A 22518-nucleotide genomic window follows, 5' to 3' on the forward strand; every position below is an offset into this window, starting at 1 on the left:
AAATACAGTGGACACTGTAATTTGAATATGCATAGCATAAAAACACTCCAGAAACCTCTTGTCCTTTCAGTGATACTTGTCTCCCATAATAATGAAATTTAACTTAGGAAAAACATTTGATTTAATTAATCAGCATATCCTGTAATTAACTAATGTTATTGTTCAAATACAATAACATATTTCATAATATAAACTGTAGCTAATATTTGCACTTATAAGAAGTTATGGTTCTGTTTGGTTTTGGTAAAAGCTCCCCTCCTGGGGAGCTTTTAAACAAAAACAAACTATACCAACAGTGAACATCATGAGATACTTTTCAGCAGTAGGACCTGGGAGACCAAATTACTGTTTTCAACATTGATAACAAAACGAAATGTTTCTTGAGCAGTAAATGAGCACATTAGAATGATTTCTAACTTAACTTAAATTGTAATAATATTTCACATTATTACTGTTTTTGGTGAGCATAATAGACTTTCAAAAACATTAAACAAAACTTTGGCCAGTAGTGTATGGGACATCTTTGATTGCAAACAAAATATGGCAATTGCAAACATGTCTGGGATGCAATTGGAAGACACTTTGTATATGCAGATGGAATGACATTTGTATACTGATGGCAGGTGACAATCAGTGATGCAGTAATATAGTGATCTTCCTGAAGAAAGTCAATAAAGTCTGATCTAATCAATTCACTAACTGCAGATGTGGTAAAACATCTGTAATTTTTACACCTTAACAAATACATACATGACCTGTATTAAATGCCCTTTTTGTCAAATATATCTAATCGTTACAGATTTCTTAGGCCTGAGTTTGATTAAATAGAGATTATGGAATTACAACAACTATTGTGTTTGCAGGCCAGTGTTGTAATTGACAATAAATTAATCACTTTATTGAGCTTTGACAGAGACTGAAAGCCCAATTAACTTCAGAGAAGTACACACACACAGCACATCTATTTGATTATCAGCACTGACTGCAGTTTGGAGAAATAATTTTATGATAAGGCCTTCTAGCTAATCTTCTTAAAACACAAGCCAGCTTGCAGCATGTACCACAGTCCATGTTAATGACTTGTCTAACATCCATTTTTGACTCTCCTGTAAAATCATGTTTACGTTGAACTGTTCTAGTTTTTAAACGAGCTATATGTGCTGTGTATTCATCAAAATATGCATCAGTGAAATTAATTCTTATAAGTAATAATGGCATATAGCATTCAGAATTCAATTCACAAACAATTACCACATCCAGAGCACTGCAGGCACATTCTTACAGAAATATGATTTGCTGTGATGTTGTAACATATGACTCATCCCCTGTGAGCATCTCAGCCAATCAGAAACCAAATGGCAGGTTGTAAGGTAAAGTGCAATTACTGTGTGATAGTGATTACTGAATAAGTGAACTATATGAGAGAAGCAATGCACATATTTATGTCTAACTCAGCAGTATAACTCAGCAACAAGTGCTCTAGAAACATGCACACATATTAACATGCACATTAAGAGGAGGTTCTGAGAGTTCTGTGCTTGAAATTAATTGCTGCTTGAAATGAATTATGGGAATTTAAAAATAAGGCAGTTTATCTTTGTGTAAAAAATGACCATATACATTTATTATCTCACATTATACAGTTTGATGACTTAAAATGGAAAGGGTGAAGTGAACATTTGAGTCTATAAAGTTTTAAAAAAAACATAGCTAAACATTCATTGCTTGACATTGCCATTTTTCCCCTTATGGATTGCTCAGTTGCTCTTTTGCCATTTCAGAGCTCTTTATGTTGCTAGGTTCTCAAGTCTGTTGGCAGCATTGTGACAAGAAATGTTCAGTTTTCAAGCTGCTAGTGAGAGTGTCATTGACACTGATCAGAGCAGCTGGAGGTGACAGAAACCTTTACAAAGAAAGTACACTGCTGTGGCACCATAGTTACAACACTGTTGATTTACTGTATTGGGTAATTCACTACATATGGAATACTTAAATTATATTTCAGCATTGCAATTAACAACATGCATTTGCTACCATGAATAAATTTGTGTTGTTAATATTATTTCAAGGCTTCATTCTCTGTCCTTTTATCTCTCAAATGGACATAGCTACTTCATGTGGGCCTACTTCTTCTTTTACACACTGTGCTAATTGGTGAGGAACTGAAACCAGACAGCTAGACAAATACATAAGCATGCACATATTACTAACACCTTATAATCAACAATTATATTTATTTCCTATTTATACAATGCAAAATATAACTGAATACTTTTATGATGTCTGAGACCTGATGTTGTTTGCATGACCTATCTTCCTGAATAAAGTTAAGAATGCTTCGGTAGAGCACCAACTCTCTGTGTCTGTTCATTCATTCTTCCAGGCTTGCGCAGGCCATACTTCAAAGTATTACCATATTCTTTTTTCTTTTTTTTTAATCAGACAAGTGGAATTGGTCTACATTTCACCCAGATGACTGATTCTTGAGTAGTAACGAGGAAAGCCAAAAAGTTTATGTATTATGGAATTATTGTGGATTAAGCACTTTTCTAAAGACAAACAAGTATGTCAAACAAATGGTCAATTTATGTCAAGATCAAGCTAGTGATATCTGATTAATGCTCCTGCAATTAATTATACTTTTTAATATAATAGTAATAAAGGGCAATATCAGAGCTGACATCCAGTATAATAAACAGATTTCTTGTTTCTGTGAGGTTCAAAAACGAAACCCTGACATGATGGCTGCAGCCTGGTTACTAGGATACACCCATCCATCTGTTAGTGCGGGGAGTTGTTTTCAATGCGGTGCATTTTACATCAGCGCTAGAAAAGAGCTTACAACACCTGCATTGCAAGTTTCAAAGTGTCTCAAATCTCTCGTTATCAAAACCAAACATCTTAGAGATAATTACCACACGAGACGCGCCTATTTGTGAAGTCAACGAATATTTGAAAGCGCGCCTGATTTCTTTTGCAATGGACAACGTTTGAGAGACCGATTAAACGATAGCTGAAGATCGCGTTAACTGATATCTGCGGTCGAGAAGAGGAGCAGCGGAGCCACCTCACACACACACACACGCCTGCTCGCGCTCTTCCACACACACGCGCGCTCAATCTCTCCACCGCGCGCATGCACAGACGCTCATCCACTTGACCGTATAGGAGTATAGGTATTGTTACATTTCATCCACTTCAATAATCCGCGCTTTGATCCACAATGGAAGAGAACATGGAAGAGGAACAGACACAGAAAGGTATTGTGTCAATTTGCTTTCCTTCATCATCTCCTCCTCCTCTTATCATGCGCGCTTGTCTTTGTGTTGATGCATACGTGTTTACGATCTTAATCAGCCAAGGCTCTATTGATGGCGACTGCCACTAATTACTTATGATATTTTTTACAGCCTTCAGAATCAGTGGTTTTATTGTTAAAGGCTGCAGCACAATTTGCACTGGTGTTGATAAAGATCAGTGCTTCTGTTAATTGGCGCCGGTGTGGTTTCTAGTGCACTGGTAAATCTGTGGGATTGGCAATTTTCAGTGCGATCATTTGTGTCATTTGCTTTTTTTGTGTGTGCTTGTCTTAATGGATAATGAGGGTTTGTCACAGCTCTTTTCTCTCCCCTGCTCATTCTTTCTTTCCATCATTGGGCTGCTCTGGTTATCACCACAATGCAGCCATTAGAAAACAGTACTATGGTCAGATTAGATTAGTGAGGCTGTTTACTGCCTTTGTCTCTTAAACTGTTTACTTTAAACAATTGTCACTCGTCTGATTAAAGCCATAGCTTTTGTGATGTGTTTGGCTTGGGAGGTGTGTGGGAGAGGGCGTCTGATGTTGAATGTATTAAGAATGACTTATGAGAATAGTGTATGCCAGATGTGAGAATGTTGATTGGGATTCATTAGAAATTCTGTGAATTTATGTACAGGTGAGAGGAGGTGTCCAATATTTTTGTTGTTTAGTCTTAAATAAGCCCCGCAGTGTTTCTCCCACTCACACGCCCACTCTCATGCTTTCATTTTTCTATTATTGCTGTAGCTGGACATGCTGAAGAACAATAGGCAGCAAATATAAGGTGGGGAAAGGGGGAGTTTAAAGAATAAGGTTGGTTGCTAGGGCATGAGTGGATATGTGTCATCAAAATGGTGCTTATGAGCAACCGCAGCTCTTCTTTAAATAACGGCACTGCTTGCCTGCCATAACTGACCCACTTCTGATTGAGAGAGAGAGAGGAAATCAGGGCGGCACGGAGCATGCAAAACGATCTCTTTTTAACCCATACTGCACCCCTCTTCCTTGTTATCGCTTCAGAATGTGAGTTACAAACCAGCTGTTGATCAAAACACCATGTGTTTGAAGAATTTAGGTTGCATAATGCTTGATATGAGAGAGTCTGAATTCAATTTGACTTTTAATAGAAGGTGCGTTGGTTTTTCCTGATGCTGGTTTTGGCTGTTAATGTGAACACCCACAATGAAATGCCATACACACAGCCTACTACAGAAGCTGCTCAACAGATGTGCAGTCCTTCAGCGTTTTCTGTGGAAATCAATTATTTCCACTTCACTCATGTGAGGAAGCACTTCGCAATAACAGTGTTTCAAGACTGCCCATGGGGACCATCAGAGAGGGATTCTCTCAGACCCAGTCCAGCTCTCCTAATCACTCACTCTCTGTCTGTGAATGAATTTCAGTTCCAGTTTTCCAGTCCTCATTGTTGATGGCCTTTTCTTTTGGAATTGTCTTGTTCTCACTGGGACTAAAGATGGAAGTAGTTACTAGGGTGGTAAGAGAGAAGGGACGTGGAAAGAACCCAGGAAGATACGGATATAGTATGTGGATATAGAGACTTCATTAGTCAGTGATATGAACAGTTTGAATATAACACAGGCAGCGTCACATGAAAACTGGCTGCTTGTGGGGGTTAAGATAGATAAATCATTCATCTTCAGCAGATGGCAGAGTGCTCTGGATTAATTCTCATCTTCAGTTTCCATAAGTGGATCAGCAGGCAGATAAGCTACCATCACAAGCTATGCACTTCCAATGTATATAAAGAAGTTTTTAATGCCTATATGAATTTGTGGGCCATGGTTTGTTGAGACTGAGTCCATGGCCACTATATTATTTTAATTAAAATGTATAATTGTACTGCTGTAGTAGCATATCATTAGAGCTGTGGCATCAAAAATCATAAATCAAAAAAGTAATTACACTCCTTTGAGTGCATAGATTAAGGCACGGCTTGACCTGGAGGCAGTTTTTGGATGAAACGGTATTGATCTTGCTCTTGGGACATGCTACAGTGCATAGCGAAATGAAATACTTGGGACTGCCTCGTTCTTTCTCCGCGCCATCATTCAAACACTCTCATTAACTGCATTAACTCTAATGTAGAAGTGAAATCGATTCTCTGCACTTTGATTTGTGAATTCATATGCTCATTAACATTATTTAGCTATTGTTGCAGACTGGATAAATCATGTTTCATATGGTCTTAGTGGATAGGTCCTAGAGTCAGTCACCCACAGAACAGAGTTGGACATCCACATTCCTGTTATGAAATAAATGTGGCTTAAATGCAAATAACTTATGTTCATACTTTTATGTTCTCCAAAAGAACTTTGTCCGGATTCCAGAATGTTATTGCATTGTTAGTGTCTGTTCATGTTACTAAACAGAGCAGCCACTCTGAAGAAATAATAGAAATACCATGCAGACATTGACTTTTTTTTTAAAATCATGATGTCATAGAATTGAAGATTTGTTTTGTAATCATTCAGTGACAGAAGAAGGAATTTGAAGTGGGATTCAGAATGAGATTCTGTGTACGATTGATCTTTTGTTGTGTCTTCTTTGCCACGTATCTTCAAAAGTATGATAGCTCTGTGTTCGAAATATGTTGCTTCTTCCTGCCTCTTGATCAATGATGTCCTCTGGGCTAGAAACCCTTTGATTGATGTTCTGAGCTGTTTCAGTGTAAACATTTCATGTTTCACTGAATTGTGCAGCTGTTGCTTTCTTGTGCCAAACTTTTATAGATGTTTTGGAAGGCTATTTAAGTCATTTTTATTCACTTTTTTCGGGCACTCAAATAGCAAAAAAAATTAAATAAATAATTAATAAAAATACTAATAAGGATGACTAAATATTACCTTGTGATGTATTACTCACTTCTTGAAGCAAGTGTACATCTACAGTGCCTTAAAGCCATTTCAGAATGTGTGAAATTAAATGATGATTTTGATTAACGCAAGCATAATTAGTGTTTGTTAATTAGCCACTGCTTTGTCAGTGTGTCCTAAAGCTGTTTTCAACAAGCATGACAGTCACTATTCACAATATAATAAAGGCCAAGTATCTCGATGAAAGCTTTTATTAAGCTTCAATATATTTTATAGGTTTAGTGAACAACAGTGAACTAATTTGCTACAGGTATCCCACAGTCATGGAAAATTAAAAAAATCTAATATTTTAAGACTTATTTGGAGGGATGAAAATGTAAATTAATAAAATCTTCAGGTGTCATGGAAACTTTTTTCCCCTTTATGCTATATTGTAGTGATATAATTTGTTTTGTCAAACACGCTCTCTCTCCATCCGAGGCACGTTTCTTATGTTGTGACTGCTCTTGAGGAGAAGTGCTTGACCTCTGGGATTTGAAGTCAGTGCCATAAAATGACACAAACATACTTTTTTTAACAAAGAAAACATGAATAATGCAAGCAATGTAAAAGGGTTTTAGGATTGTTCAGAGAAGATTCAGAGTAAATGTGGTCTGAGCCTGCTGGGCAATTTTCTGCCATCTGTCTCTACTCTATTTTTATACTGTCAAACCACTTCTTTGCATGATGTCATGCCATTGGCATTGTGATTTCAGGTACTTCTTTAAGCTGTCAGTCAATTTTTAATACTGCTTGGGATAATTACAGCTTTGAGTGTGTGTACATATTTCTATTGTAGCTCAGTCAGTGTGTAAGAAAAAGAGTGGTGTGAGGTTGTCATAAAAAAGAAGGGCTTAGTACAAAAAAAAAACAAAAACAAAAAAAGCATCTACAGTCTAAAAAGAATGTTAGCTCAAAAAAAGTTACACACAATATTAGGTTAATGTAATTATTAACATCATGTCAACATAATCAGAATAATGTTGGCAACTTACTATTAAATTAGAATTTTAAGCTTGCAACCATGCATTTACTTAAGTTGTGGTACTAGGTCCCTTAAATTACTTTTAGCAGATTTAACTGTCCCAACTTACACATATTTTATTCACTTTCTGTCATGAAAGTGCCTTAATACAATGGTGACTTAATACAGCAAACAGTTCTTATTTTTCTTAATTTCTGAATGAAATATTTTGCTTTTCATTAGATTTTTGTGCCCATCAGTCAACTGACAATCCTCTGCATTAGCAGTGTATCTGAAAGGTATAGCCACCCATACTTAACCATAGCTTATATTGACCATATAGCAGTCTAATACTAGTTGAGACAGCAAAAACTGATGGGGAGGGTTGCAATAATTATATTTTGATGGGTAGGGTTGCAATAATTATATTTTGATGGGTAGGGTTGCAGTAATTATATTTTGATATAAATATTTACAGATGTTAGATGTTGACAACGGACAATTAAAAGTTAGGATAACTGATTACATTTGTGTCATATATTAGTAAATTAATCAACAAGGATAAAAAAAAAAAATCTAAGTATAATTTTGTTTTTCTGTCACATGCAAAGTTTTACAGCAAACCTCAACTAAATTTCCCACATCATATAGTGCCCCTCGCTTACAATAGGCTATATCACCTTTCACAAGAAAGGCAGAAGCAGCTGAAAAGCTGTTTAATACTATCCTCAAATGTAGCATAAAATAGCATTGCTAAAACATTTCCTCGCCTTCTCTCTCAAGAGATTTATTTGTGATATACAGGCTTTTTTTCTGCTTTATTAATGCATTTATTTATGAATGAATTAATTTGTTTTGTTTGTGTGATTGTATATGCATACTGTATTTATCTGTATTATGCACCATAATCTATTTAACAGGTCCCCTCTCTTATTTTCTTGCATTGTTGGGAGAACTTAAATAATTGTCAATTTTGTAACCCCAGTTTTGCAAGAGATACACAAACATTTGGATATCTTGTGCTATATCCAGCTCAAAATGAATAAATGCCCCCAAAAGTGGCCTCTATTTAGTGTAGAAAAAGAATACAAGCCCTACTGGGATGAAACATGACAGGCAGCGAAGAACAGTGCCTCGTTTATTATCATATCAACAACTAATATGGTACATTTCACCCTCGTTGCATTTTGAGTAGATACAGTCTGTCTAGACAGTGTTCTGATCTTCACAGAGCCAAAGATCTTGCACTTCCTGTAGAGATCTCAGCCTGAATTTTCATAGTTCTGTGCATCTCAGTAGAGCTTCAAAGGGCCTGGCAGAGATGCTGTCAGCTGTAATCACCCACTCTCACGCCAATACTAACACCCAATTACAATCACTGAGCTGTCACACAGCAGGCTCAGCCCTCTCAACAGCATTAAAGAAATTAATACAAACAATAAGTTGGAGGGAAAGCACAAACACACACTGCAGACAGTATCTTTTTTAGATTTGGTAGTTGCTGGCAATCCAGTGTACAGTTTATTGGAATGATAATGGCTGTTATATGTCCAAGTGTTTCACTAGCTTAACTGTAAACAGGCAAATCTGGGAATAGCCTATACAGTAGATAACAATCTAAGGTAGGCCTTTGAAGGATCTGCAGTGTCTATGGACAACAAAATGGGACATGTATAGTGTCATAGTGGTATAGAACCAAGAACAGTGTTGTTTATTGCTTGAGGGAACAGTGATTACTATGATTTCATTGACGGCCAGTGTTACATGCAAAACAGCGGAGAGCTCTTTTTCATGGTGAACAGATCATTTCATGTACTTAAAAGTTTATATATATTGAAAATATAAATTAACTTAATTTATTTTGCTTAGCATTGCAAGATGTGACATTCCTCCCAATGTACTTTTTTGAATTAACAGAGAAAATCAGTATTTTGTTTTAAATGCATCTATAGGATTCTTAAAATATTTAAAATCTTAAAATTCTTAATCTCCTAATGCATATGGAATAAGCAAGAAAAACTACTTAAGAATGCTTATTGCTCAAGAAGTAAAGTTTTCTGCATGCCAGGTTGCTAACTAAACAACGACACCAGTAATATACTGTTTTATCTTTTGTATTTAATGCCACTTTAACAAATAATTAATTTAGCATATTGAAATGTTTTTTGACCTATACTAAATGTTTAAACATTTAAAATGATAGATTTTTAATCGGTGCATCAAGAAAACAAGTAAATTTTTATACCCTACCACAGTGAATAATAAAACATTAAGACTTAAAATTAGTTGATCTACTGCAATACATAAATTTTTGCCATTTTAGATGTTTAAAATCATTCATTTATATAAGACAATGCCAACATCTTTTTGGAATAACGGTAGGAGATGAAGAACATCGGATTTCTTTATACGCAGATGACGTGCTGCTGTATATTTCAGATAGGTCAATCCCAGCGATATTAAAATGTATTTCAGATTATAGTATTTTATCCGGATATAAAATTAACCTGTCAAAATCTATGGCACTCCCTTTCCATATCCCTAATCTACTCGATCTTTCATCCCTTTCACCCTTTAAAATTACTTCTGTTGGTTTTAGATATCTTGGGATATTTATTACACCAATGCTTAAGGATTTATTTAAAGAAAATTACGCCCCTCTTTTTGAAGTTATTAAAAAAGACCTTAACATTTGGAGGACACTTCCTATTTCTTTTTTGGGTAGGATTAATGTGATTAGAATGAATATTCTCCCTAAATTTTTATATTTATTTCAATCTCTTCCTTGTTACTTACCTAATACTTTTTTTTAAAGACATTAATAAGCATTTTTCTAAATTTATCTGGAACCATAAAATTAATCTTAATAAATTAATGAAACCAAAAGAAAGGGGAGGAGTCGCTTTACCAAACTTACGTCTTTATTTTTGGTCAGCACAAGTGAAGCATATGGTCAGCTGGTACAGTGAAAGAATAGACTCGAGATGGTTCAACATGGAGGCAACAGCTTGTGCTCCTCTCCCAATAAAATTCCTGCCTTTTATTATAAATATTAAAAAACTTGAATGCGCTTCAACAAATTTCATCATCTCAAATACTCTTTTGACATGGGGAGACATAAAAAAGTATTTTAAAATTCCAGCTAATATCTCTTTGTTTTCGCCTATTGCTTTTAATCCTGATTTCCCTGTATCTTTACAAAATATTGGCCTTTCAGATTGGTCTAAATTAGGGATTCTAAAGTTATCGTGCCTCTTTACAGGCAGTACTCTAAAATCTTTTCAAGAAATTTCTAACCAATATAACATACCACAATCCAATTTTTTTTAAATACCTTCAGCTGCGTCATTTCATAAAATCTTTGTCTGATAAAGGCAAATTGAGATTTGAACTTGCTGCCATAGAGCAAATGGTAACGAGCAGTTTTCCCAAGGGGTTAATATCCAAAATATACAAAGCTCTATCTTATTCATGTACCTCTTCTTTCGAGAGCTTAAAGAGTGTGCAGGAAAAAGATTTAGGCCATGAAATTGAAGATATAGACTGGTCTGAAATATGTAACAATTTGTTCTTTAAATGTACTTCATTGGGTATTCAGGAACTCAATTATAAATTCATCAACAGAGTTTATCTTACACCTTTACGTCTGAAAAAGATTTACAGAAACTCCTCTGATCTTTGTTTTAACTGTAAAAAATGTAAAGGAACATTCCTTCACTGTTTTTGGTACTGTGACAAAATCATTTCTTTTTGGAAGAAAGTACATCATTTTCGACAAAGGCTTTTTAAGTTAAAATTGTGTTTTTCTCCGGAATTGTATTTGTTATATGGTGGAGTAGAGAATGTGTTGGACTTCCACACCAAACATTTGTTTCTAATTTTGGTTTATCTGGCAAAGAAATGTATACTTCTATTGTGGTCATCCCCTCAGGTACCATCTTTTGAAATGTGGTTGTCTCAAGCATGTACACTATTTCCACTCGAGAAACTCACCTATGATATACATCAAAAGTCTGATGATTTTTGGCAGTTTTATAATTTCTCTTGACTCTATTTTATGGTGCATATTTAGTCCCTAGCCTGATTGTTAATTTGTTTACCTGTTTGTATATTCCCCATTATTTCTTACTGTATAGCTGAGACTGTACTTGTACGTGCATGTGTATTGAAATAACCGACGACTAATAAAAAAAAAAAAAAAGGCAGATAAAGTCAAGAATAGATGAGACATAAACACATGACAGTATGATTGAAATGTTCAAATTTTAAAATAAATAACTAAATAAAGCGCGTTTATTCTGTGGCACCTAAAAAAATCAAAAGTTTTTCAACAATCCCTGCTGAACACAGTGTTAGCTCATATTTATTTTATTAGTCCAGCTCCAGCAATAATGGTCACATCATAATGATGATCTTGTATCAGTTTGTAAAAAGTGATATTGGAAAAAAAAAATGATTTGCCATTAATTAATAGAGAATTTTAATGTCAGTCCGTTCAGCACAATTTTCCAGTTCCAACTGTGGCTGTATGACAGATTTCTCCAGAATCAGGAGATTAACCATCCTGCTCTCACTTTTGGCCCAGCTAGACAATTCATTAATCCTCACTGTTCCTTCCAGACAAACTATTTAAAACTCTTCCAGGAACACTCAGACATGCACAAACAATGCGGTTTCAAGACCATTTTGTGGATTGCTCTTTCTTATAATTAAAATTTGTTTAGAGCAAACACAATTGTGTGCATAGCCGAGAGATGGGATGCTTGTTTACATCAGAATCTGATCTGAGATGCTGTTTTGGCACTCGCTAATTAGTTAGTGATAAGCCAGTGTGAACACACTGCATATACGTGATCTTATCTCATGGCGCTGCTCACTGCTTACACAAAGCCCCGTTGTATAAGGGCGGTGGTGTGATGACATGGGTGTTTCAAGCCTATTGTATGGTAATGTGGGAGGGAGTATGTGCCACTTTCTCTACTTGGGCACCCCTCCACCACCATGCTCCCACCATAAACCCCCTCCTTTCTGTCTGGCCTGGGCGGCTCAGCTGAGGGTTGATCCGATTGCCTCAAATGATGGGGCCAAACACACACACACACACACACACACAATTTAATCATCATTTTCTGCTAAATAAAGCTGTTTGGCTGTAGATTGGATTTAATGTGAGATGTGCTGGGTGATTTTAATTTTAAATTTTTTATCAATGAATATGTAATATTTTGCCACTATTTTTGTATTTATTTATTGAAGAATTTTTATTAGAAATATAAGCAAACATTACAATTAGACAAGTTGACTATACACTCATGATAAGAATTAGGAGGAAAGAATGATTGCTTGCATGTGACATGCTATATGAAGATTGTTAGATAGAACATATCACCATTCTTAAGCGCCTATTTACAAAGAATGAGTTTTTGCACTGAAAAATAAAATGAGACATGGGCATTGAAATAGGAAAAGTGCAAGGTTATGATACCCAAGTTGAAGTTTAAACTTAAGCACCACATTTTTAGAATGCTGTGCGAGACACGAGCGCAGCGGTCAAACGCCTCCATCAGGCGCATGTTGAAACACTGGAAAAGCAGTGCAGTGGAATTAAAAAACCTGTAAATAATAATCAAGCATAGCGTTAGTTCTGGCAGGTCACGTTATTCATACCGCCAATCCAAACTGTATGCTAATTGTCAATCATCTTTGACGATAGTGTTCCTGACAGAAACTACTGTATGTTTGATATTCATGTTTGCAGGATGGTGACAAGCTAGTTACATTTTAAGTTGACTAGATAATGTGAAATATTGACATTATCTTGAATCGTTAGAATTCATTTGTGGATGTTTAACATCCTGAAGCCCTTTGCAGCAAGACCAAACATAATTTTGATCCCTACCCACTCATACACATCAGACACTCTCAAGTGTGGTTGCCAGGTCTTGGATAACTGTTCACCACTGAATAGGCATGACTGGATGACGGTGCTCTGCCAAATCAAAGAAACCATAGCCTCAGATTCATTCAGTGAATGGTTGAGACTGAATTCAGCTGATGCCAAACAAACCAAGCTATGGTGATTAATGCCAACGGGCTTATTGTTAATGTACCGTAGAAGTAGTCTGTGAATGATATTTATTCAGGAGGGTGCTGAACTGAATCTGTGCAGGCTTTGGCAGAGATTGAATTATACCTTGGTTCAAGGGTGGGCGTCAGCTGGTTAAATGCTCCTGTCAGGTCTTATGATAGTGTGAGTGTCATGTGTATTGCTATGTGATTCATAAACCATATTAACAGCAAATGTCCAAGTCCAAGCTGTTGTTATTTTCCTAATTTTTGGCTGATCCAACACTACTTTTGTAGAAGTTGTTCATTGTGGAATACAAAAATATTAGTCTAACCCTGAACCCCAGAGCCGTAGCTTCCTTTATTCTCCGCTAGTAACCCTTGAGCTCTGTGTGTATAAGAGATATGTAAGATTCTCCATTGTCACACTGATTTTGTTGATGTACAGTAAGTGGGTCATTGCACTCAAGCTGAATTTGCTTGGGTTGGCATGGAAACGTCACTGGTCGATTAAACGTGCAGATGAGTCGGTTAAAAAATCTGTAGTATGCTAAATGCTAACATGCAATTCACGGCCAAAATTATCTGAATGCTTACGTTTAGTTAATATGTTCAGCTTTTATGATTGTACTCATTACTAACAATGCTATTTTTGACTGGAATACCTGTGCACAAAGCAAGGTCCATAAAGAAATGGCATACTGACAGTGAGCCAGGTCCCATCACCCATTGACTCTGAATGAGAGCAAATCCCTGCAGTCATGTTCCAAAGCCTTCTCAGAGGAGTGGACTAACTCCATATGAATGTCCATGGCTTTAAAATTGAATATTTAAAAAGCACATTTAGTGTAAAATTTTAATAACCTTAAATGACTAAACAAGATAACAATCAAACAACAGTCTGCCCCTCTTTGCCATTCTCATAGGTTTCAGATATTATAGCTAGAATACTGTAGTAGTTTTATTTTATTTATATTCCTATGGAGGCTCGGGCATTATCTATGCTTTGCTCAATACATGCCCCAAGCTTGGATTGGGGCATGTTTAAGTCCTAATGGGGTTAATGAGAGAAGCTGCTTTGCATTTTAATTTGCCACCCGCTCAGCACTTTACAGCCACACCTGCTCTTTTCTGTCGCTCTGAGAGCTAGCCATTAGATAATTTTGACCTTTTGACCTGATTGGGCAATGGGTTGGAGGGTGTAATCCCCTCACGACTGCTTGACAGGAGTCTGGCAGATGGAGCAAATGAACGGGAGGGATATGGATCAGAGGGGCAGGGTCAATAGGAAGTCCCTTTCTGGTTGTATGGGAGTAGTGGGACATGGGACATTTCTCAACTCATCAAGCCCTTTTTGGAAATTGGTCAGTCACTTAGTCAAGGCTTGTTTTGTTTTGTAGTCGGTGTTAACACATTAACAGTAATGTGAAATATTATTGCTACTTTAAATAACTGTTTTCTATTTTAATTTATATTTTAAAATGTGTCATATGATCCTTCAGAAATCATTCCAATATGCTGATTTGCTAAATAATGATTTGCTGTTAAAAGAACAGCATTTATTTGAAATATAAATATTTTGAATTTGAATTTATTAATTTATTGTACAAACTTTTAGATTACAGTGTATGTATATTTAAAATTATTAAAATATAATTTAAATTGAATTAGGGTAACAATATTAAACTACTGTTAAATGCATAAATGTAGCCTACTTTAACTAATAATAATAATACAACTTATAAAACTAGAATTACCATAATTTCTTAAATACATCAATGTTGAAAACAGTTGCCCTGCTTAATTTGTTTTGTGGAAGCCATTCAATTTTTTTTCTGGATAATTTGATTCATAGAAATTTCACAGCATTTATTTGAAATAAAAATAGAATTTGTCATTTTTAATAAATGTAATGCATCTTTGCTGAATAAAAGTATTAATTTGTTAAAAACAATCAAATAAAATTGACCCAAACTTTTAGATAGTATTATATGTATATTGTAAATTATTTAATCAAATATGAATTAGTGTATCAATATTAAACTTGAAAGATGATTTACAGTCAGTACAGTAGAGGTTAAAGTGTAATGGCATCACTGCTTTTAGTTGGTCCACCCCTAACAATTAAAAAATGCAACACAATATGTATATTATTATAATTTACTGTTCATGTGTGTATGTGATTTTTACTTATTTATTTATTAATTTTAATTATTAACATAACATATATATATATTTTTTTTTTTCTTTATTTATTTATATTTTTAATTTTTTTTTATGGAAATCTGTCCTCAGCTGAAAGGGACACACTGTCCAGTGATGCTCCAGTCTGTGTACAAAATCCTCTTTATTCTCTCTTCCTCACTTACTTCCTCGTTCACCATTCCTGGCTGGTGGAATAATCTTCCCACCCCTATCCGGAATGCCGGATCCCTGTCAATCTTCAAGCAACAATTGAAGACTCATCTCTTTCGGCAGTACTTGACTTCATCCTAAACTCAAAAAAAAAATAAAAAAACTCACTCTTTCCCTCTATCTTTCTCTCCCTCCCTTACTAGCTTGTACTTATTTGAACAATGACTGAGACTTGGTGTTGCGAGCACTTCCTCTGTGCTATTTGTATTCCCTAATTGTAAGTCGCTTTGGATAAAAGCGTCTGCCAAATGACTAAATGTAAAAGTAAATGTACCTATCTGTCTGTCACCCTTCTTTCAGACAAACCCTTTCTTCTTTGGATGAGTGCTAATAGACAGCTTTTGCACATTGTGCATCAGTGGACGCTCTTCATTTACAGGAGACACGAGAAAGAAACAGACAAATAGAAAAAAGGGAAAGACAGCGAGAAATGGAGGGGGTTTGTGGTAGGAGAGTTGAATTATTGCTAGTGATGGCAGGCCCCTCTCTGCGTCGCGCTGCACTGCTTTTGAATAATGGATGAAACCTCCTGCATGTGCACAGGCTCACTCACCCATTTGTCATACCACTGTAACGTATGCTCATCTGAGCCCATTGGTGGAAAAACGAAACGCTGAACAATCAACATATGGTCACTGTATGACAGGAACAGGCCAGTGATTAAAGTGCATTCGTGGGACTGCTGACATATTCTAAACAATGGGGCTCACCTTTTGGCAATATTCTAAGTTTAGCCTGTGGACATTTGCAAGCAATTAGGAGCAGATTGTTTGGTTTATGGCCCACAATTAATGGGCAGAACAGATGAGTCTGCTCATAGAATACTTCAACTATCCAACATGGGCAAATAAAAGCAAACCACTTCAGGAAATTAGACAATGGAGAATACAATGAAGGGACAATACATGTATCAGCAACCCACAAATATACTACAGTTTAATTTATATATAGCAATATTGGTGTTAGATATTAACTAGTTTCCCAAATATTTCAAATATGCAGACAAAATTTTTTAACAATAATAATTCATTTTTATTACTAGCTTGGACTAGACTGAATTAGCATTGGTTTAATTAATGTATCATAATTTAATTAAGTTTTAATTGGGAAAAAACAACCTTGAAAAAAAAGTGATTATAGTAGCTTTATATTCTAACAAAATTAAAATGTATTATATCAGATCGTTTATTGTTTTGGTACACTGTAACAAATTATCAAAGTAGTTAATGAAACAAAGATTATTGGAGTATTTTTATTTTTTTTACAACAAAATACGGTTTAGTCTTTCTGCTTAAAAATTTCACATTTAATTCAATGTGAAATTCAATGTGTGCTATTTCATTGTAGTTAATTGCGAAATTTACTATGAATTACTGATTGTTTGTATATTTTTACTTTTTTTCAGTGTATAACATTTTTTGATACGATTATGTATTTTAGGGGTCTATAAGACTCAGAAATGTTTGGTATTTTTTAAGATGTTTTGGAAAAAAAGGTTTATGCACATCAAAGCTGCATTTATTTGTAATACTGTAAAATATTAAAATATTGTAATAATGCTGTAATAGTGTGATAATACTGTTAAAACTATAAATAATACTAGTTTCCTATTTCAATATATTTTACAATGTAATTTATTCCTCTCATGGCAAAGTTGAATTTTCAGCAGCCATTTTTACAGTCTTCAGTGTCTCGTGATCTTTCAGAAATCATTCTAATATGATTATTTTTTGGTCAGTAAATATTTTTTTTATTATTATCAATGCTGAAAACAAATTTTCAAGATTCTTTGATGGACAGAATGTAGGAAAAAGCATTTATTTAAAATAGAAATATTTTGTAATATATATATTCAGCTGTGAGTTTGGGTTGTTGTTGAATTGACTAAAGTTTAAGGACTAAAGGAAAAGATTTTTGTGCATGACTGAATCCTGCAGAACAGTGTCTCTTGAGGTGATGTCAGCTGAGTTCAGTACAGCCCTTGTTTATGACCTTATGCTGCCTAGATCGCATTGTGATGCCTGACAGCTGGCAGTACTGCGCTGTCTCACCAGCCGATTATCTCAAGTGAATGTGAGTAAAGGACAGAAGAGAGGAAAGAGGGGGCAAAAAAGCAAAGATGAATACATTGTTATGCTCATCGACCCTCAAAGCATCAGCAAATGCATGTAGCCACTGATTTACTTCCAAAGTGGGAAAGTCTTGTTTTGTTTGAAATATGGTCCTAGTTTATGGCTTTATATATCTGAGCACTTAGTCTTTGTAAGTTGTTGACTACTCTGTGTCAGGCACTAAGCACTCATTTGAAACTCGTTTACAGGCCATAAAATTCAGTATCTGTCATAATGTCTGTAATGAATGCAATTATATTAAGTCCATCAAGGAACAGACTGTTTATAAATTTTGCAAGAGCTACTCTTATACAAATGCAGTTCAGTCACTGGAGCAACAGCAGCTTGTTAAATATATTTCACTAATTCATTTAATCTCAGAGGTTGGCTCTATTCAACCTTCCCTTATGAAGCCGTCCAATTAACGACCTTCGTGTGAGAATAAGAAGTGCACAAAGCAATCAACACAAAGACTGCTTGCTAATTCGCAGGTTTTAATGAAGGCCTGCCACTTTGAGATGCAATGTCTGTCAATCCCAGGAGAATTATGGAGCATGGTATTGGTCTGCCAGCAGGTCTCAATGTAGTGCCTCCATCCTCTAGAGAGTTGGACTTGTAACCTGAAGGTCGTGGGTTCGAGTCTCAGGTCCAGCAGGGATTGTAGGTGGGGGAGTGAATAACCAACACTCTCTCCACCCTCAATACCACAACTGAGGTAAGACCCTTGAGCAAGGCACCGAACCCCCAACTGCTAAACAAAACTACAGAATGTCATATTTTATTATTGGGTGATTCAACACATAGATGTTTTACCAGCTAAGACGTTCAGCACTTTTAGAGTTTCATCCCTCTATCTAATTTAACATTTATAAAAAAAAAATACTTAAATGTCCTAATTGAACTATGGCTTAATCCTGTTTTAGTCTAAGCCCTGTCTGAGAAACCAGGCCTAAGTGCTTAAGTATCATTAAAACAATACCTGCCTCAAACGTTGTCTTTAAATATGAAAAGTATTACAATTCTAATGCAGCGCAATTCAAATGTAAACAATGGTATTGTAAACAAAGAGTGAATTTTTTTATATATATTTATTTTGTGAGGGGAAAAAGTGTTAACACCAAAAACAACATATTTGGCCCTAATAATGGTTCAAAAGTTAGTTTACTAGTGAAGTGCAAACTTGAGATAAATATATAATGTGATGGAAAAAAGGTGTTAAATATTGTGTACACAGAATATTTTTATTGTCGTTTCCAATTGAGCTGTAATATCTATAATACTGCAAATACGAATATGAGTAATATTGAACAACAGTATAACAATATGATTGAAAGTATTATTTGATGCATATTTAGAATACATACAATTCTATAGATGAAATTGTGCCTGTGACTAAAGAAACACCTATTTAAAACACTCTCACAGGTTTAGCATTAAATCTACAATGAATTGTAACTATAGAACCAGTATATTAGAACAAAATATCTCAGAGACAATTCTACTCTCTTTGTTTACTTTCTAGTTCAGTATGGGTCTGGTTACCCAGCTACATTAATTTACATTTGCATTTTATATCTTATTATTCATTGACAAATTTCTCCATAATTCATTTAAGAAATGGTGATTAAAAGTAAGCCTGTGGGCAAATAGCACAAACCATATCACTCATGTACAGCCTGCTTCAGTCCTCGATTCCAAATTCATTCTTTTGTAAAGGGGAAATTAATTCATATTTCCAATTTACAAATATTATCTAAACATGAAGAGTCTGTATTCTGATTCATGACCTGCGAAAGTGCTGGGTAATTGGGAAGACATTTGGTGTAACATACCCTATTTGAATTTTTTTTTTCAGTCAATTTTTATGGCAAGCCTTTGAATTGCATGTTTTATTTTTTCATTAGATACACAGGCAACTACAATTTCATTTATTTGTGGACTGAAATAGAGTGATATTATTACCGTGTTCAGTTTTGTAATTGTTATGTATTGTATGCCATCCTTAACAGTTTAGTCATATTTCTATAAAAATAACACAGTAATTATAATCACTGTACAATTAGTGGAGTGAAGAAATTTATTTGGTCACCTTTGAGCACGCTTTGTGTAAAATTAAAGCCTCTGCTTACTGCATTGTCACAGTAAGGCAGCAGTGTTATTAATGCTGAAATGGCTGTAAGAGTTACTAACTGAATAAATTAAAGCAAGCATCAGAAAGCAGTGCATACTTGTAAAGGAATATCCCAGACTCTTTAAACACTCCTAGAGGCCTCTATGGATTTGATTGTCAGCTGATACAGTCCAAACTGCTTTTTGTTCACCGACAGCACTGATTAGTATTCCACCCACACTGTACATATGAATCAAACCCATTAAACATTATGGTACCTGTATGCATTTTTATGCCTTCGCATAGAATTAATTATATTTACTGGTAGATAGTCTTTTAAGTCAAAGGAGTTGTGCTCCTTGTCCATGACATCATAGATGCCTCCCTCTGGGTTGCCCCTTGTGCTTGATTTAATAGTGATGAAGCAATGGAGAGACATAACAGGGGATAAACACTGCCTGGTCCCTAATGTCTTTTGAGTGGGGTTTCAGATTTCAGATATTTGTGGTTAGCAAAGAGCTCACTATTGGACATGCACACACAGCAAAAGAGTGCCATGTTCAGGTTATAGAAAACCCTTCACACTAAGCAAGATTTGCAGCCAAAAAAAAAATAAAAATGTAATTGTTGATGTCAATAACGTGACACTCTCATTTTTTTCTTCTGCACATTTATTTATACTATTTATACATACAACGATGTGCATATACCTCTTCTATGATGAGTATTTTGTGTTTTCTGAATTAAACAGTTTTGAATTAAGAAAAGCATTGGTTTGGTATCTTTTATGATTAGTTCGTAGAAAGAATAACAAAAAAATAAATAAACACTTTACTGCTTATTGAAGAAGTATTTCAATGACTACAAAACTAAATGTTTTTATCTTGAATAAATGTATTGAAAAACTGGGATACTGCATAAAGAATGCTGGATGGAAATGCCAAGGTGCACGTAAAAAAAAGAAAACTATGATAGAGAAACACATAGTGAATACATTTCTTAATGTGCAACAGGAATTGTCTAAATATATATAACTGAATAACTGGACTAACTAGTTAACCAATCTCATTGCACACCATCTCAAATGTTGTTTTTAATCAGTCTGATAAGCCTGAGCCAAAGTCTGTCATCAAAATGATTTGGTATACCAAACCTCCCAGAACTCTCTCACATAGTTGAGTTCCCAAACATCATTGGCCTTGACACAGTTTATTGTGTTTCGTCTGTTTGCTCTTAGTAATTTATTATGTATTAAAAGAAAACAGGGTTCTTTGGTTGCAGCAACTTTCATTTTTATTATTAATACTTTGCTCCAGTTTCCCAGGAATTGATTATTTTGTTGTCTTGAACGTATGGGATGGAAAATGTGCTTTATAAGTTAAAGTTAAATTCGCAGGTTTAGATAGAAACAGCCATTGTTGGTCCTAATTTCTGATCTTTTAAAATAATGTTCTGTGAGGAGCTGTAATCTGTTACCAAGCTGCCCAGGTGGTTCATTTCTTTGTTTCTAATTGTTGTCTTTTCTAATTCATCAAGCCTGGTAATGCCTCTCCAACAGAGCAAATTACCTCAAGCAAGAGATGGAACACAATGCAGTCTGTCAAACACAAAGTAAAATCTAAATCATGATTATGGAATATAAATCATGAATGTTCTGTGTTGAGTGGCTCATAAACATGTAATACATGTCACCATTGACTTACTGCACAAGCATGTGCCTGATGGTGCTGGAGTTCTCATTTACACAGATGTGATCCATCAGCTCCTCCCTCTATCTCTCTCTCTGGTTGATCTGCGGTCATTCAACATGCCATTAGCTGCAGGCTGGCAGCTGGCTGTGGCTAACAGAGCCTCTCAGAGTTCTACATGTGTGGAGCTGTTTTGTTTAATATTCGACATTCAACATTCATATAATCAACTAAACCTGATATTTTGTGGGTTAAAGAAAGGGAGAGGTGGACTATGATCTGTCTGCTGTCAGGAGGGATGCTGTGCATCAGTGGCAGGAGTAATGTTACGCTTTTCAATCGATCTGTCCATTCACTGGAGCTCAAGATTTGTAACGCTATTGTAGTATTCCAGGATGATTAGCTCATAAATAGTATGAAAACTCTTCAAAATACATAAATTGCTCATTTTTATGATTCACATTTAAAATCCATTTGCATTGTCATTAGGGCAGTAGTTATTCTTCAGTGTGAATTTGCAGTCTCTGAATTCTAATACAAGCAACATATTTCATGTTGTTGAATGTAAGTCGCTTTGTATAAAAGTGTCTGCTAAATGCATAAATGTATATATAGTTCAGGTGATGCTGGGGTATTAAAAAAAAATTTAAGACCCCATGAAATAATAAAACAGTCAATATCTATTAGTTTTGAAGCTATCACTGTAAAAAAAAAAAAGTTCCACCTACTTCAACTTAAAAACTTCAGTCGCTGCCTTTGTTTTTTTTTTTTAAGTAATAAATGTATTGTCTTTTCAATTAAACTGACTTAAAGATCCAAGTTCTTTATAACTGCTTGTATAACTTAAATGAAGTTGAAATTGGATAAATAATTTGATAATATAAAGTAATGAAAACATTGACTAATTTTCTTTTTATTTACAGTGTTGGCTATATGCTAGCGTAGTTCTAAAAGGTGACAACATTAAAATTAATGTATTTTATCATTGCA

General features: G+C 35.1%; 1 protein-coding gene across 3 annotated transcripts in view; it reads left to right on the top strand.

The window, feature by feature from the left end:
* LOC306874239 (neuronal membrane glycoprotein M6-a-like) overlaps nt 1-22518 on the top strand; it is a 53034-nt gene that overhangs the window by 14276 nt on the left and 16240 nt on the right. Inside the window, exon 1 of one of the 3 annotated variants that reach the window (XM_079424136.1) lies at nt 3103-3260. The exons of the other annotated variants lie outside the window; for them this stretch is intronic. Within the exon in view, the coding sequence (XP_079280262.1) occupies nt 3224-3260 (37 nt within the window). The 5' untranslated portion in view covers nt 3103-3223. Of the gene's footprint in view, nt 1-3102; nt 3261-22518 lie in introns of those variants that run through there. 3 annotated transcript variants of the gene reach the window in all.

The sequence above is a fragment of the Barbus barbus genome (assembly GCF_936440315.1).
Source record: "Barbus barbus genome assembly, chromosome: 8".
NCBI classification, from domain to species: domain Eukaryota; kingdom Metazoa; phylum Chordata; class Actinopteri; order Cypriniformes; family Cyprinidae; genus Barbus; species Barbus barbus.